The following is a 17782-nucleotide window of genomic DNA, read 5'->3' as shown; positions in this document are numbered from 1 at the left end:
TAGGACTCCATTAATGGCGAGTAACTCCTTAAAGTAATGATCAAAAGAAGGCACAGGTCAGTAACTCTAACTTACACTTCCCCTTCTGACCAGTCTTGTGACATCATCAAACACTTAACAAACTGTGCCTGAGCCACCACTAGCAACACAGCTCAACGCTCACACTCGTCACGGCCAATCTCATGTACCATGACTATTATTACCCGATATGGCCAACGAGTGACTATTCTGATCGCTTTGACACTTGAATGACATGCCTCACTCTCCATGGTGTGCCTCGGCAGTGATGACCAAGCCGTCTCATGGCCCTAGAGAGCCATGCTGTTCATGATCCCCCCCCCCGATCATGGATGAGAACACCGGCCACAGATGAGAGCACCTGTCCGAAATATGAGCACCCAGTCTGCCCTGGAGCACGAGTTGCATACCACAACTCCCACTGGAAGTCGCTATAACCGGGTCTGAACGTTAAAACACCCTAACTGGTCTTTTCTTTAATATATACAAGAGTTCTTACATTCTTGTACAGTCACTAGCACGCATAGCGTTTCGGACAGGTCCTTAATCCTATTTTCCACACACACACACACATCTCCAGAAAGCAGCCCGTAGCAGCTGTCTAACTCCCAGATACCTATTTACTGCTAGGTGAACAGGGGACATCAGGGTGAAAGAAACTCTGCCCTATTTGTTTCCGCCTCCGCCCGGGATTGAACCCGGACCCTTAGGACTACGAACGCCGAGCGCTGTCCACTCAGCCGTCAGCCCCCCATGACCACTCAATTCCCGCGCGTGGGTGGCAGAGACTTCGACACCATTTCCCTATGTCCCATCCTCCCTCTTGTGAGGGGGGGAAGGGGGTACCCCCAGTAGGCATAGGCTTCACCATCTCTCTATTCCCCCTCCACGTAAGGCTGTCTTCGCAAACGGAAGCTTAACCATCTCTCCCTATGCCTCCGCCCGCCTCCCCTACCGGTGAGGGGTTCGCTCTGCGGGCGGAGACGTGACCATCTCCCTATATCCAGCCATCCTGGGTTGCCGTGAAGAAGGACGTGTGTGTCGGGTGTCATGTTAGTGACCTAATACACGCGAGGGGGAGAAGACAAGCATGGTTAGGAAGGTCAAGGGGCATAAACTAGTTTGTCTCGTCTAAGAGGGTGGCTTAACTCGGACGGCTCTTGGGCGTTTATCAGGAAGAACCTAAAAAAAAATAAACACCGGTTTAGAGCGTGGAGAAGTACAGTGTTGAGGTCTTGTCGTAAGACGGCTCTGGGCCTCAAGAGCTTATATGCAGCTGGAAGGAACATTACGTCAGGTTTGGCCAGGCAGGGGGCCATTATAGAAGAACTTTGTCATGATTTGGAGTTGACCACAAAAGCTGTCAAGTTTCACCACTGTAACGTCCCTCTTATGTATTGCAAACTCTAACTAAACTCGCATGATGCCTGGAGAGATGTGCCACACCGACAAAAATCACGTCAAGAAATGGCATCTTAGGAAAAAAAAAAGATATGCAAAAAGCAGTCTATAACCTCGACCTAAAAACATGTCCGGGCCTTGGTAAAAAAAAAAGCAATAAATATTTATCTTATCAAAAATTCTAGTCTACAGAAAACATTTGAAACTTGAGCAAAGATTGCCTTATGAAAGCACAGAATTTCTTATAAAAAAAGTCTCAAAATTCACATAAACATGGATAACCAAAGGAAATAATGTGAGCGTTGGGTTGTAAACATGCAGGAGAGAGGCGAACGCGATGCAGGAGGCAGTGGAGTTGTTGTGGGAGGCAGGCAACACCCGACCCTGGGACAGGTGAGCGCAAGGCCCGTTGTCACACGGGCTGGCGTTGTTAGCAGTGAGGGCCGGAGCGTGCCAGGGCCTCCGCCAATGTCTGCGTTACACGACTCACACTTTACCAGAAACGGCAAAAATGTCAACACACAAAGAAAACACAAAACTAAAACGCATAAACATTGAATAAACAAAGGGAGATAAAACACCAGCACTGAGGCAATACAAGAGTTGGGAGCAAGATAACCCGAGGAGAGAAAAACAAAACAGGATTAAATTTAAAATAGAAGATAAAGGGAAGCATCGCCATGAACACCAACTAATTAACGAGCATGCCACAAACATAAGAGGAACCAAGTATATATAAGTTTTCTAACGAGGTGCCTAAAAAAATATGTATATATATATAAAATAATAATTACACCAAAATATCCTATTAGAAAGAGTGTAGGTGAGGCCATCACTGATAAAGTTACAAGAGGTAAGCACAGTGTGGCTTAGTGTGGCGGTCATTCCTTGGTGAGAGAGCGGCCAGCGAGCGGGCGGCCGGAGTGAAGCAACACGGTGAGAGCAGGGTGTGAGGAAGCTCCCGTGCCCACAACACACATCCACTTTTAGAGACATACAGCAAAGTCTGGCTACGTTAGTCAACAGCAACTGGTCATCTCAAGCATTCTAATTATACTTTAATCTATTACCTCTAATTACGAAGAATTTTTTAAAAGGTATTTTAAACAGTTTTCTGGGACATACGAAAGAGTAAGACAAGTATAAAATTACATGATTGAATTTGACTGTAAGAGGCTATACAAAACGGCAAACATTGAGATGAGAAAATATCGGCCTGGAGCTGGTGCTTAGCAACAAGACCGTTGGTCAGAGTAGTTAAGAGAATAGTGACGTGGAAGGATATGACTGGTGGGCGTGCTACGTGCACGTGGCTGCGAGCTTTACATTGGCTGTGAGAGGAGGCGTGGCTGACGTGGGCGGAGCCTCCTTGGCGCCTGCGATGAACGTGCTCGGTCGACTCCGGAGAGTCAAGTGAGAAACTTTTCATTCGCAAGTTGAGTTTCTGGCGGCGTGGACTGATGGGGGCTGTGGTAGGCAGGTCAAGGAACGCTGTTAGTAATGTGCTGGAATGTGCAAGCCCAGCGGGCAACCTCACGGCTAATGGAACACACACACGCACACACACACACACACACCCATGCAAACACACTCACGCGCGACATGCTCCCAGACATGGCTGCCACCCACAGCCAGTCACAACACAATACCATACTTTGGCCAGTGAATCATGTCTGCTTAAATTCACTTGCCATCCCCCATTTAAAAAATACACTTTTACACATAAACCCTTTCACTTATAACAGCAACATTGCATTCATAACACGTGCTCGTTAATAAGGGGGGTCTCGCTAAAAAGAAAAGGATGATCACAATCAAACTTAAAACTTAATGTTTTTGTTTTTTTAATGAGTTTATCTGGGGAAGACATCTACACAGCGCTACTGAAAACGACGACACAGGAATATTAGTTTGTGTGAGGGGGCAACCCAACACAAGCAGCAATCAGGGGGGAGGGGGGCGGATGCAGGCCCCTCCTCCCAGGGGTTAGTGGCGGGCAAGTTTCAACAACACGCAACCACCGCCACCCATCACCGCCTCATTCATCCATATAAATGTATGCACATTTCCTCACTACGAAGATCACTTTAGAATAGCGATATATTTGAGAGAAAAAAAGGCGGAGTGAGGTGCATGGGGGAGGAGGTGAGCGGTGGGAGCGCTATGGTCTATATCTACCCCTGGCAGGGGCTGAGCGGCCTGCCATCCCCCCTGGTAGGGGATGGGGGCCTGCCACCCCCTGCCAGAGAAGTGCATCACCAAAACTAATAATGGCATTTAATTTACACAGCGTTGGGTTCTGCCGAAGCTACGACTGGGGTGGTCACAGCTGACTTCTCCCCACTGTAAATCACCACAATAAAAAGCAGTTCAGAAGATGTATTGCCAAAGAACTCTAGGGGAAAGGGGGATACACCGTATGTAGCCTACAGCTACCTGTTTACATTCTACATTTGAAGGAAAGTTTATTTGCTACGGTCAAGACAGATCTCGTAGAACCTCCACAGTGAATCAACAGCAGCTGTACATGCAACATGAACCCCTGCAGCAGCTGTACACGCAACATGAACCCCCTACAGCAGCTGTACACGCAACATGAACCCCTACAGCAGCTGTACACGCAACATGAACCCCTACAGCAGCTGTACACGCAACATGAACCCCTACAGCAGCTGTACACGCAACATGAACCCCTACAGCAGCTGTACACGCAACATGAACCCCTACAGCAGCTGTACACGCAACATGAACCCCTACAGCAGCTGTACACGCAACATGAACCCCTGCAGCAGCTGTACACGCAACATGAACCCCTGCAGCAGCTGTACCACGCAACATGAACCCCTGCAGCAGCTGTACAACGCAACATGAACCCCTACAGCAGCTGTACACGCAACATGAACCCCTACAGCAGCTGTACACGCAACATGAACCCCTACAGCAGCTGTACACGCAACATGAACCCCTACAGCAGCAGCTGTACCACTCAACATGAACCCCTACCGCAGCTGTACCACGCAATATCAACCCCTGCAGCAGCTGTACACGCAACATGAACCCCTGCAGCAGCTGTACCACGCAACATGAACCCCTGCAGCAGCTGTACAACGCAACATGAACCCCTACAGCAGCTGTACACGCAACATGAACCCCTACAGCAGCTGTACACGCAACATGAACCCCTACAGCAGCTGTACACGCAACATGAACCCCTACAGCAGCTGTACACGCAACATGAACCCCTACAGCAGCTGTACACGCAACATGAACCCCTACAGCAGCTGTACACGCAACATGAACCCCTGCAGCAGCTGTACACGCAACATGAACCCCTACAGCAGCTGTACACGCAACATGAACCCCTACAGCAGCTGTACACGCAACATGAACCCCTGCAGCAGCTGTACACGCAACATGAACCCCTACAGCAGCTGTACACGCAACATGAACCCCTGCAGCAGCTGTACACGCAACATGAACCCCTGCAGCAGCTGTACACGCAACATGAACCCCTACAGCAGCTGTACACGCAACATGAACCCCTGCAGCAGCTGTACACGCAACATGAACCCCTGCAGCAGCTGTACACGCAACATGAACCCCTACAGCAGCTGTACACGCAACATGAACCCCTGCAGCAGCTGTACCACGCAACATGAACCCCTGCAGCAGCTGTACAACGCAACATGAACCCCTACAGCAGCTGTACACGCAACATGAACCCCTACAGCAGCTGTACACGCAACATGAACCCCTACAGCAGCTGTACACGCAACATGAACCCCTACAGCAGCAGCTGTACCACTCAACATGAACCCCTACCGCAGCTGTACCACGCAATATCAACCCCTGCAGCAGCTGTACACGCAACATGAACCCCTGCAGCAGCTGTACCACGCAACATGAACCCCTGCAGCAGCTGTACAACGCAACATGAACCCCTACAGCAGCTGTACACGCAACATGAACCCCTACAGCAGCTGTACACGCAACATGAACCCCTACAGCAGCTGTACACGCAACATGAACCCCTACAGCAGCTGTACACGCAACATGAACCCCTACAGCAGCTGTACACGCAACATGAACCCCTACAGCAGCTGTACACGCAACATGAACCCCTGCAGCAGCTGTACACGCAACATGAACCCCTACAGCAGCTGTACACGCAACATGAACCCCTACAGCAGCTGTACACGCAACATGAACCCCTGCAGCAGCTGTACACGCAACATGAACCCCTACAGCAGCTGTACACGCAACATGAACCCCTGCAGCAGCTGTACACGCAACATGAACCCCTGCAGCAGCTGTACACGCAACATGAACCCCTACAGCAGCTGTACACGCAACATGAACCCCTGCAGCAGCTGTACACGCAACATGAACCCCTGCAGCAGCTGTACACGCAACATGAACCCCTACAGCAGCTGTACACGCAACATGAACCCCTGCAGCAGCTGTACACGCAACATGAACCCCTACAGCAGCTGTACCACGCATCATGAACCCCTACAGCAGCTGTACCACGCATCATGAACCCCTGCAGCAGCAGTACCACACATCATGAACCCCTGCAGCAGCTGTACCACGCAACATGAACCCCTGCAGCAGCTGTACCACGCAACATGAACCCCTGCAGCAGCTGTACCACGCAACATGAACCCCTACAGCAGCTGTACCACGCAACATGAACCCCTGCAGCAGCTCTACCACGCAACATGAACCCCTGCAGCAGCTGTACCACGCAACATGAACCCCTGCAGCAGCTGTACACGCAACATGAACCTCTGCAGCAGCTGTACCACGCAACATGAACCCCTACAGCAGCTGTACCACGCATCATGAACCCCTGCAGCAGCTGTACCACACATCATGAACCCCTACAGCAGCTGTACACGCAACATGAACCCCTGCAGCAGCTGTACCACGCAACATGAACCCCTACAGCAGCTGTACCACGCAACATGAACCCCTACAGCAGCTGTACACGCAACATGAACCTCTGCAGCAGCTGTACACGCAACATGAACCCCTACAGCAGCTGTACAACGCATCATGAACCCCTGCAGCAGCTGTACCACGCAACATGAACCCCTGCAGCAGCTGTACCACGCAACATGAACCCCTGCAGCAGCTGTACCACGCAACATGAACCCCTGCAGCAGCTGTACCACGCAGCATGAACCCCTGCAGCAGCTGTACCACGCATCATGAACCCCTGCAGCAGCTGTACCACGCAACATGAACCCCTGCAGCAGCTGTACACGCAACATGAACCCCTGCAGCAGCTGTACCACGCAACATGAACCCCTGCAGCAGCTGTACCACGCAACATGAACCCCTACATCAGCTGTACCACGCAACATGAACCCCTGCAGCAGCTGTACCACGCATCATGAACCCCTACAGCAGCTGTACCACGCAACATGAACCCCTGCAGCAGCTGTACCACGCAACATGAACCCCTACAGCAGCTGTACCACGCAACATGAACCCCTACAGCAGCTGTACACGCAACATGAACCCCTGCAGCAGCTGTACCACGCAACATGAACCCCTGCAGCAGCTGTACCACGCAGCATGAACCCCTACAGCAGCTGTACACACAACATGAACCCCTACAGCAGCTGTACCACGCAACATGAACCCCTACAGCAGCTGTACACGCAACATGAACCCCTGCAGCAGCTGTACCACGCAACATGAACCCCTACAGCAGCTGTACCACGCAACATGAACCCCTGCAGCAGCTGTACCACGCAACATGAACCCCTGCAGCAGCTGTACCACGCATCATGAACCCCTGCAGCAGCTGTACCACGCAGCATGCTGACTGGACACTTCTGGCTTTCTATGGCGAGTATGAACAGCGAACAAAATATTCTTATTGTTGATATTAAAAATATATGTGGTACTTAATTATTACATAACAAATATATTAATTTACAGGTGGAAAAAATACATAAAATCGACCTAGGGATAATGAACCTAATTACTCCAAGAATATGGTGAAGAATGAACACCTGGGCCTCCATCCTCCTCAAGCAGGGGGGGGGGGGTGACAGGTGTGGTCCAGCAGAGGGGGGGGGGAGGTGACAGGTGTGGTCCACCAGGGGGGGAGATGACAGGTGTGGTCCAGCAAGGGGGGAAGGTGACAGGTGTGGTCCAGGAGAGGGGGGTAGGTGACAGGTGTGGTCCAGCAGAAGGGGGAGGTGACAGGTGTGTTCCAGCAAGGGGGAGATGACAGGTGTGGTCCAGGAGAGGGGGGTAGGTGACAGGTGTGGTCCAGGAGAGGGGGGTAGGTGACAGGTGTGGTCCAGGAGAGGGGGGTAGGTGACAGGTGTGGTCCAGGAGAGGGGGGTAGGTGACAGGTGTGGTCCAGGAGAGGGGGAGATGACAGGTGTGGTCCAGCAAGGGGGAGATGACAGGTGTGGTCCAGCAGGGGGGAGATGACAGGTGTGGTCCAGCAAGGGGGAGAGATGACAGGTGTGGTCCAGCAGGGAAGAGGTCACAGGTGTGGTCAAGCAGTAGGAGGTCACACCGGTGAAACACCACATAAGATTGAAATACAAAACAAACATTCCCCACGACAATCATGACACGAGGAAAGGGGGTGATGGAGATGGGAAAGGTGTACAGGAATGGGGTGAAAAGAGTGATGGGTTGGGGAGAGCAGGAGGGGGGGGGGCGTATGGAAGGTCAGGAGGGAGGGAGGACAACCATCACTAGCGAACAAGGAGCCCAAGGCAGGCACCTAAGATGGCCAGGTTAATGAAGCAGTTCCTTGTCTGGTCGCAGGGAACCACCTGAGTTACATCTCGAGATGCTTGTCTTGTGACGTGATCCTGCTCCTGAGAGAGCGTTTAGTTCCTGTGCCTGGAGTCACACACTCTCTACTCTCAAGTCTTTCAAAATCTTGGGTAATTATTAAATGTTACCGGGTTAATAATCATATTGACCAAACCTATCCTGTTACTATGGACTTTAAGAGCATAATGCCTGTAATTCTTTTGCTCCATGTTTGGGTAAGTTTGACGAGCTGGCTTACCTTCAGACATGCGGGAGAGGGTCGGTAGGTGGGGGAGAGTTGTGGAGGTGCACAGTGTTGGGGGAGGTGCACAGTGTGGGGTGGGGGGGGGGCACAGTGTGGGGGGAGGTGCACAGTGTGGGGGGGGTGCACAGTGGGGGGAGGGAGTTGGATGGGGAGACGGTAGCCAGCCAAAATATATAAGCCTCCACCTAAAAAAAAATTTTTTTACTTGGATAACATACAAAATTTAGAGGCAGGGGGGAGGTAGGAGTCAGTGGGGTGGGCCTGGGAAGGGTAGAAGATTAGGGGGGGGGGGGCAGAGAGGATGGAAGGGTGGACGGGGGGGGGGGGAGCTGCGTGTGACGAGGAGACGAAAATAAAATTGGTAAGAGTTATGGAGGAACTTTTGCAATAGGCAGGAACACCTCCAGCTTTACAGAGGAAAGTTTTAACTGCGCGGAGGAAAAGCTTAAGGTGCACAGGAACGCTTACAGCTGATGGAACAAGAACCTTGTAGCAGTATGGGGGGGGGGTGTTAAGCTTTAGCTGCATGGATGGGTTTTTTTTCATAGTTTTGATGTTAACTTTGAAGCTTTACCTTCGTTCAGCTAAAAGTAAAAGAATTATTAGCTTTTTATTACAGCGAAAAAGTTTAGCCCGTTTAGAAATGTGTTTTAAAGTATGTGAAGGAGAAGCTCTCCTACATGTAGGAAGTGTACATGGAGGAGCTCTGCTGCATGTAGGAAGTGTACATGGAGGAGCTCTGCTGCATGTAGGAAGTGTACATGGAGGAGCTCTGCTGCATGTAGGAAGTGTACATGGAGGAGCTCTGCTGCATGTAGGAAGTGTTCATGGAGGAGAAGCTGTTGCCGTATGGAGGAAGAGATCTTAGCAAAGCGAGAGGATCTTAGATTAAAAAAACTTTAATAATTTAATACAAGGAAAAGGTTATACCTGACAATAAAATATATCTGACGTGGGGATAAGGGAGAGTTCAGTAAAGAAGGGTTCAGTAAGTAAGGAGGGTTCAGTAAGTAAGGAGGCTTCAGTAAGTAAGGAGGGTTTACAGCATAAAGAGGAGGTTCAGTGAGTACCGGATGGTTCAGTAAGGAAGGCTCTAGTAAGGGGGTTTCCGTAAGGGAGGCTTCAGTAAGGGGGGACTTCAGTAAGGGGGGACTTCAGTAAGGGGGGACTTCAGTAAGGGGGGACTTCAGTAAGGGGGCTTCAGTAAGGGGGGGCTTCAGTAAGGGGGGGCTTCAGTGAGTAAGGGGGGGTCATGGGTGTAAACTTTGCTGCACGTGAACAGTACGTGTTACTGGACTAATATAAAAACTCACCACCAATTAACATTGAACTGAGTCAAGTCCATAATGAACCAGAGAAAGCTTTAACTTTACGAAAGAAAGGGTTGATCAAGTGCGAGAAAGCTTAGGCTTTATAGAAGGAAAGTTTGTTTATGTGAGAGAAAGCCTTTAGCTCACTGTGAGGACTGAGTGTTCACGTGAGAATAGTTTAGCTGTAAGGAAGAAAGCTTGTTTCAGTGAGAGAAATCCTTAGCTCTATTGAAGGAAAGGTTGTTAGTGAGAGAAAGGTTTATCACCAAGAAGGAGACGATTATTCAAGTGGTAAAACATAAGCGAGTTAGTAATCATTACTAAGAATTCGTATTGAGGTCAGGATAGGGAATATCTGCCTTGGAGGTGGAGAGTGGGCCTTGGAGGGTGGAGAGTGGGCCTTGGAGGGTGGAGAGTGGGCCTTGGAGGGTGGAGAGTGGGCCTTGGGAGGTGGAGAGTGGGATTTGGAGGGTGGAGAGTGGGCCTTGGGAGGGTGGAGAGTGGGCCTTGGGAGGTGGAGAGTGGGCCTTGGGAGGTGGAGAGTGGGCCTTGGGAGGTGGAGAGTGGGCCTTGGGAGGTGGAGAGTGGGCCTTGGGAGGTGGAGAGTGGGCCTTGGAGGGTGGAGGGTGGGCCTTGGGAGCTGGAGAGGGGGCCTTGGAGGTGGAGAGTGGGCCTAGGAATGTGGAGAGTGGGCCTTGGAGGGTGGAGAGTGGGCCTTGGAGGTGGAGAGTGGGACTTGGAGGTGGAGAGTGGGACTTGGAGGTGGAGTGTGGGCCTTGGGAGCTGGAGGGTGGGCCTTGGGAGCTGGGGAGTGGGCCTTGGGAGCTGGAGAGTGCGTCTTGGGAGCAGGAGAGTGGGCCTTGGAGGTGTAGAGTGGGCCTTGGAGGTGGAGAGTGGGCCTTGGGAGGTGGAGAGCGGGCCTTGGGAGGTGGAGAGTGGGCCTTGGGAGGTGGAGAGTGGGCCTTGGGAGGTGGAGAGTGGGCCTTGGAGGTGGAGAGTGGGCCTTGGGAGGTGGAGAGTGGGCCTTGGAGGTGGAGAGTGGGCCTTGGGAGGTGGAGAGTGGACCTGGGAAGCTGTGGTGGGGGCGAGCTAGGAGATCTGGGAAGGGTTGCAACACAGGCCACAGATGGTATATAGACCCATATCCCCTCACAGATGGGAGAGGAGGAAGTACATCTCTCCCTCTGCACTTGTAACCCATCCTCCTAAGCTGATACTTACCCTGAGTACCTACTATTGGTCGGACGTACAAAAGGTGAGCAACTGAAGCCAACAATGTTTGCATGTTATATTATACATTGTGTAGAGGTCACGACAAAAAATGAATTAAAAACAAACTTAGGCATTCTTAAACCTAGTGAAGCACAAGTACTAATTACTGAATTAGTAACCTAATTCAGTAATTCAAAACGTGAACCTTTTTTGCATCCGACAGTTTTTTTTTGTACGTTTAGTCAAATAGTTGATATATACGTGCAGTACTGTCATTATGGGAGGATAGCCTGTATAATCACCATGAAGATAACACAGTTTGGTTGTTCAACAAATAACTTAAAACAGCAATTTAAAGATGAACATTTTAACAAAATGATGCTGAAAAAAAGAACAAATAAAACATTGCATATATATAATATATACATATACACACACATTAATATATATATATATTATATATATATATATATATATATATATATATATATATATATATATATATATATATATATATATATATATATATACATATTAAACCAAAGGCTTAAAAAATTATATCTAACAATATAGAACTTAAATTTAGTAAGGCACAGGACATCCATGTCTTGTACACACAATAAAGTAGCACACGTTCTGGGGACACGGAACTGGAGACAAGGAACAACACGGAACACGAGACACGGGTCAACACGGTCAGGCCGGGAGCACGGCACGAGGAGGGTGGTGTAGGCGGGGAATGTGAAAGCACTTTCTATCATAGGCCTATAGATCAAGGTCTATCAACCGCCTGGGAGAGCTATCAAGGTAACTCCTCTAGCTTTCTAATCGACTAGCAGGCGTGTCCTATACACACACAAATCACAACAGCCTGATATATCAAATGAACAAATCCACAATGGCCGTGATGAGGGTTCGAGCCTACGCCCGGGGTGATCCCTTGTGGATTTGTTCATTAAGTATATCCTAGATATGTATGCAGTGTATAGCTCTAAAAGTATACTTTCAAAGGATATACGCAGCAGATCTATGTATCCCTGGCTATAGCTGTGTGTGTGTGTACAGTCTGAGGACCTGCCGCACCCACCACACTCCTGTCCCACCAGGCTGTTAGTGCTGGCAAGTGGGTTAGCTCAGCCTCGGCGTAAGTGCTGTAAACTTTAGCCAACTACGGAGTCGTTTTGAAACAAGCGGCGACGGGTCTCGTTAAGATGTTGAATGCTTGGAGCCACAAGAAACAGTGTCCCAATGTGTCCAGGTGACCCAGAGTGACTCTCCCCCCCCCCATCCAGGTAGGAGGGGGGGGGGGACCGGTGAATCTAGATGAATCTATATGTAGGTGGTGAGTCAAGACCCACGGGGAGGGAGGGAGAGACTATCAGGAGAAAGCACCAAGTCATTACGACTATTTAGCACTGGGAAGGGATCAGGATAAGGATTTGGGATGGGACGAAGGGAAGGAATAGTGCCCAACCACTTGGACGGTCGGGGATTGAAGGCCGACCTGCATGAAGCGAGACAAGCCATCTTCAGCCTCTACTCCTCCAAGGTGCGGCCAACCCTAAAACGACACTGAATAACTAATGCTGCCATTAACAAGTCTTAACGGTTACTCTGGAAGAACTGGAATGCGTCTGAAAGCGAGCGGATTTGCACTTTGTGAAATCGTTATGAAAAGAAGAAAATTAAATACGGAAGAACTTTTCAATACTACTGAGCGACGCTTTTGAATTAGTAGACATCTTGCTGCGAGTCAGCCAACCTTCAGCCCGCCTTCACGACAAAGGGCCGTGAAGTTAGCATCGTGCATGTCAAATACAGCAACCTGTCTCCAGGCCAGGCTCGTTAAAGCAGCGGCCATCCCCCCCACCCTACATTCATGAGTTTTTATATAGTGTGTATTAAAAAAAAGAGGTTTGTTCTAATATAAATTAATATTATTACACATTAAAGTTCTATGTATAATTAGGCGTAAGGTAGGTTAGGTTTTTAGGTTCTGTTGGCGATTATTTGTATTTTAAGTACGTGGGTGAAGCATTTACAGAGATAAAATTCAAGCTCAGGTCGTCAGCTAATTTGACTCATATCCCTGGAAACACAAACCGAAACTGTCTCTATTTTCCGCTTGTTACAACTTGTAATAAAGTTGTTACATCTTGGCTTAACGTGTTTATGACGTATAAGAACGTTGTTACAACTTGCTATATTGGTTGTTACAACTGGTTAGGAGGTGTTAAAACTTGTTCGAACGTTGTACCAACGTCGTAGTTTCGGTGTGTGTTTGAGGGGATATATATATAGTCCACTACACCATGTTGTCATCTGATGCCCAACCTTCCTCATTCACCTCCAGCTAATATTGTAAACACCCGAGACCAATGTAACCAAACCACCTCACCTGACCTAACTGCATATATCACCATTAATGATTTTTAATTTGATAAAAACATTTGTTATTGTATCTTATGAAGAGATTCATCGTGTAAGATGATTGTCTGCCAAATAAGTCAAATACCTGACTTATTAATATCTACGTAAGTCGGTATTTGACTTATAGCTTGGGATGGGTTGACTTATTTGAAATTATAACTCGAAACCTGGGGCCAGATTCACGAAAGCGCTTACGCAAGCACTTACGAACGTGTACATCTTTCCTCAATCTATGACGGCTTTGGTTACATTTATTAAACAGTTTACAAGCATGAAAACTTGCCATTCAACTGTTGTTATTGTTATAAACAGCCTCCTGGTGCTTCGGAGCTCATCAACTGTTTAATAAGTGGAAACAAAGCCGCCAAAGATTGAGAAAAAATGTACAGGTTCGTAAGTGCTTTCGTGAATCTGGCCCCTGGTTCATTTACCTCTAGCCTATAATAGTAAACACTTCGTGTGTATAAGCGCCGCCAAAACACCTCGCTTAACCTTACCTAGGTATAAATATGCACAAACCCACATTATGTAACATTTAATTTGTATTTAAGAAAATTTTGTTTATTATGACTGACTCTTGTCAATGAAAATTTTGTTTATTATGACTGACTTCCTGACTCTTTCACACTGTGAAAGAGTCAGGAAGGAAACGTGGAACATCCCAACTTTTTTTTTTTTTTTTTTGCAGGGATATGCCTGCGCGGGCCCTAAGCCTCTGGCTGGCCTACTATGTGTTGCTTGTTTCTGTTTTACTTGGGCGGAGTGTGAGTATTTATGACTCGTATGGTCGCTTCAGTAAGATTTTGAACTTTATACGGTAGCTCAGAACTGAATCCTGTGTTCCATAAGTGTTCTTGAGGCTTGTGCACACTCCAACTAGTAAATCTACCAGTCACTGTAGCAACAATTCTGGAGAAGTGCTGCGGCATAGAAGCGATCACAGGGATAACCCACTGTGCGGGAAACCGAGCTTCCTTACGAACCTCTGTAGCCAGAAACATCACAACTGATGCTTTTTTTCCCCCACCATCTCAGAGAGATCTCATAACACGAACCCCTGAAGCGGAGGGAAATGTGAGTAACCCAAAGATGCTAATCTTGAGCGTCCGGGAGTACTTGGAGCCTCACGCAGCCTGCAGGAATAACACAATAAACCATGTGTCATCCTAGTGTCTAAAAAAAAACACTTTTAGACTAACGAGTAATTACACGGGGGGAACGAAACCTACCAAACAGGTGCATGGGCGGGCTGAACTGATGGATAAACGAACAGAAGTGGATGGAAGAACTGGATCAACCAGGCTATCTGTTATGCCCCCGGTATAAGCTGCGTTCTCTCCTTGTTTCCTGGACCGCAGGGCGCGAGGTACAGGCCAGGACCGCAGGACGCGAGGTACAGGCCAGGACCGCAGGGCGCGAGGTACAGGCCAGGACCGCAGGGCGCGAGGTACAGGCCAGGACCGCAGGACGCGAGGTACAGGCCAGGACCGCAGGGCGCGAGGTACAGGCCAGGACCGCAGGGCGCGAGGTACAGGCCAGGACCGCAGGACGCGAGGTACAGGCCAGGACCGCAGGACGCGAGGTACAGGCCACCTGACAGGCACATTACCCCTGTCTAGGAGACCTGCGGGACACCACCAGCTCTGTCACCCATGATTAAAGGCCGGCTCTTTGTATCCAACCTTGGACGTTATCAGGGCCCGGCGTGGCGTGGGGTGCAGTCATCCTTCATGGGGAGGGAGGTAGAAGGATGGGGACAGGAGTGGGGAGATGAGGGGGGGGGGAGGGGCAGTAGGACGGGGTTTAGGGTAGAGGGAATGGGGCCACGGGAATAGAGAAGAAGAGGGTGGGGGGGGGGGGCTGAGGGGGATAGGCTTGGGAGAAGAGAGTGAGGAATGAAAGGGTTTGGCAATGAACTTTTATTTTTTTAATCGAGCGCTCGCGTGCGCGCACACATGTACTCGCACGCACGCACACACACGCGCGCGTGCACGCACACACACACACACACACACACACACACACACACACACACACACACACACACACACACACTCGAAATGAGTTAAACAAAATTAGAAGGAAAGCAGATTAGATTAGACCAGGGATGGTAAGGCACAGCTCCGTCAGACTAGGTAAGGGTTGGTAAATATGGACATTATCCAACCGGGAAGACTTTCTCCGGTAACTTTTAAAAGCGACAATTAAAGCATTAACGTTATCAGCGTCGACTCCTTGCTATATTAACGTCGTGTGTCCACCTGTGCACGGAGAGATGCCAACATGTAGCACTTGGAAGGGATACAGGAAGAAGGATCTGGGATACGAAGAGAGTGAAGAAATGGTGCCCAACTACTTGGACCATCGGGAATCGAACCCCGACCCCTGAAAGCGCCGGATAAACAGTTCGAGAATAATAGAGGTGCGATGGCCAAAGGCAGCGAGGCCTGGATTTATACATCTCCCTACATGGTTACTAAAGGAAGTGACAGAGGTTGTGAGCCGCTGACTATAGTATACAACTGATATTTTAAAAGACAGGAGAAGTGCCAGAAAGGTGGAAAACGACGAACATGATAGCAATTATTAAATTAGTGTGGAAGCACAGATATTATGACGAGGAGGATGACGCGAGAGGTTAAGAGAAGGAAGCGTGAAACAAGAGGAATCGAAACATTATTTGTTAATGTTTATTCAACGAAAAACTATTCAAAGTCCATCTGGGAACTGGTGAGCGGCCGTAGCGCACAAGACCGCCACGATCTCCACTCAATACATCGCGATTTTAACGCTATAAATTCGGCGTAGAAATTCAGTTGCTTGAGTGAAACTAACATCACAGTAATACCGGACTAACGAGCTTTAGGCGTCGATTGGTTAGGTGGACTAAACCACATAATACATCACATACAACAACAGTGAAGTGACAGGCGACCAAGACCTGTTTATCAGATAACGAAGTTGTTCGCTGGTCAGGACCCTTAGTGGAGGGAGAGGTCTGGCACTCCCTCAGTGGAGTGCCACGTTACTGGCACTATAGTAGCGCAGTGTGGACGCAACAGGTTTACAACCTACTGCACCCGAGTTTGATTCCTGGGCAGGGCTTCTGAAGACTGTGCACCGAGCAGTAACTGGTAACTTGGATTTAGGTGACTGTTGTGGGTTTCATCCTGGGAAAGTTAAGTCGTTGGCCTAGGGCAGCCCCCAGGTACCCGGACAGGCGATTTAGGGTACTCGGCCCCGAGTTAATAAGCCCCGAGTACCCTAACAGTACCTGTACCCTGTTAGAGTACTTGTCCTCGACAAAGGTAGAGATCGGAAGCGTTTACCGATATTTCCTCCTCTTGCTTTGTCCACTATTTCGTACAGACTCCAAGAAAAAGAGAAAACTTGTGACACAGACACACGAGATGATACACAACGCCAACGAGGGTTCGAACGATCAAAGTATCGCTGAACCAGGAGAACATCTCCCACTGGAGTAACTAGAGCCATGATGCAGACCATGTCTCACCCGGCGTGATGAGTGACCACGCCAACACGGCACTATATACACTACCACACTATAACACTACCCACACCACGACCAGCTGTGGTCCTCCACCCCTCACACTACCCACACCACGACCAGCTGTGGTCCTCCACCCCTCACACTACCCACACCACGACCAGCTGTGGTCCTCCACCCCTCACACTACCCACACCACGACCAGCTGTATTCCTCCACCACCCCCACACACTTCAGAGGACCCTTAACTTACTTTTGTTGAAAAAACAAATTCCCAAATTTATATTATTTTTTTTTTCATTTTCAAAATACGTCCATATTCGGCCATACGAACAAACGGCCAAAAGCGACGTTCTTTTTAAGAGGACAGGTTGCACACTACCCACACCCCGTCCAGCTGTGGTCCTCCACCCCCCACACTACCCACACCCCGTCCAGCTGTGGTCCTCCACCCCCCACACTACCCACACCCCGTCCAGCTGTGGTCCTTCACCCCCCACACTACCCACACCCCGTCCAGCAGTGGTCCTCCACCCCCCACACTACCCACACCCCGTCCAGCTGTGGTCCTCCACCCCCCACACTACCCACACCCCGTCCAGCTGTGGTCCTCCACCCCTCACACTACCCACACCCCGACCAGCTGTGGTCCTCCACCCCCCACACTACCCACACCCCGATCAGCTGTGGTCCTCCACCCCCCACACTACCCACACCACGACCAGCTGTGGTCCTCCACCCCTCACACTACCCACACCCCGACCAGCTGGGGTGTACAACACTTGGAAGGTATACAAGGAACACAACCCGCCCTCAGGCCAGGCTCGTTAAAGTGCCGGCCGTCTC

General features: G+C 49.6%; 1 protein-coding gene across 13 annotated transcripts in view; it reads right to left on the bottom strand.

The window, feature by feature from the left end:
* Window positions 1–17782, bottom strand: part of Stacl (Stac-like) — a 723254-nt gene that overhangs the window by 27086 nt on the left and 678386 nt on the right. For 11 of the 13 annotated variants that reach the window (XM_069332474.1, XM_069332482.1, XM_069332475.1 and 8 more), the window contains one exon: window positions 2746–2886. The exons of the other annotated variants lie outside the window; for them this stretch is intronic. In XM_069332474.1, coding sequence (XP_069188575.1) covers window positions 2746–2886 — 141 coding nt within the window. The remainder of the gene's footprint in view (window positions 1–2745; window positions 2887–17782) is intronic. 13 annotated transcript variants of the gene reach the window in all.

The sequence above is a fragment of the Procambarus clarkii genome, chromosome 27, assembly GCF_040958095.1.
Source record: "Procambarus clarkii isolate CNS0578487 chromosome 27, FALCON_Pclarkii_2.0, whole genome shotgun sequence".
Lineage (NCBI taxonomy): Eukaryota > Metazoa > Arthropoda > Malacostraca > Decapoda > Cambaridae > Procambarus > Procambarus clarkii.
Note: the sequence above shows the minus strand (reverse complement) of the source record. Positions and strands in the feature narration are given on the sequence as shown.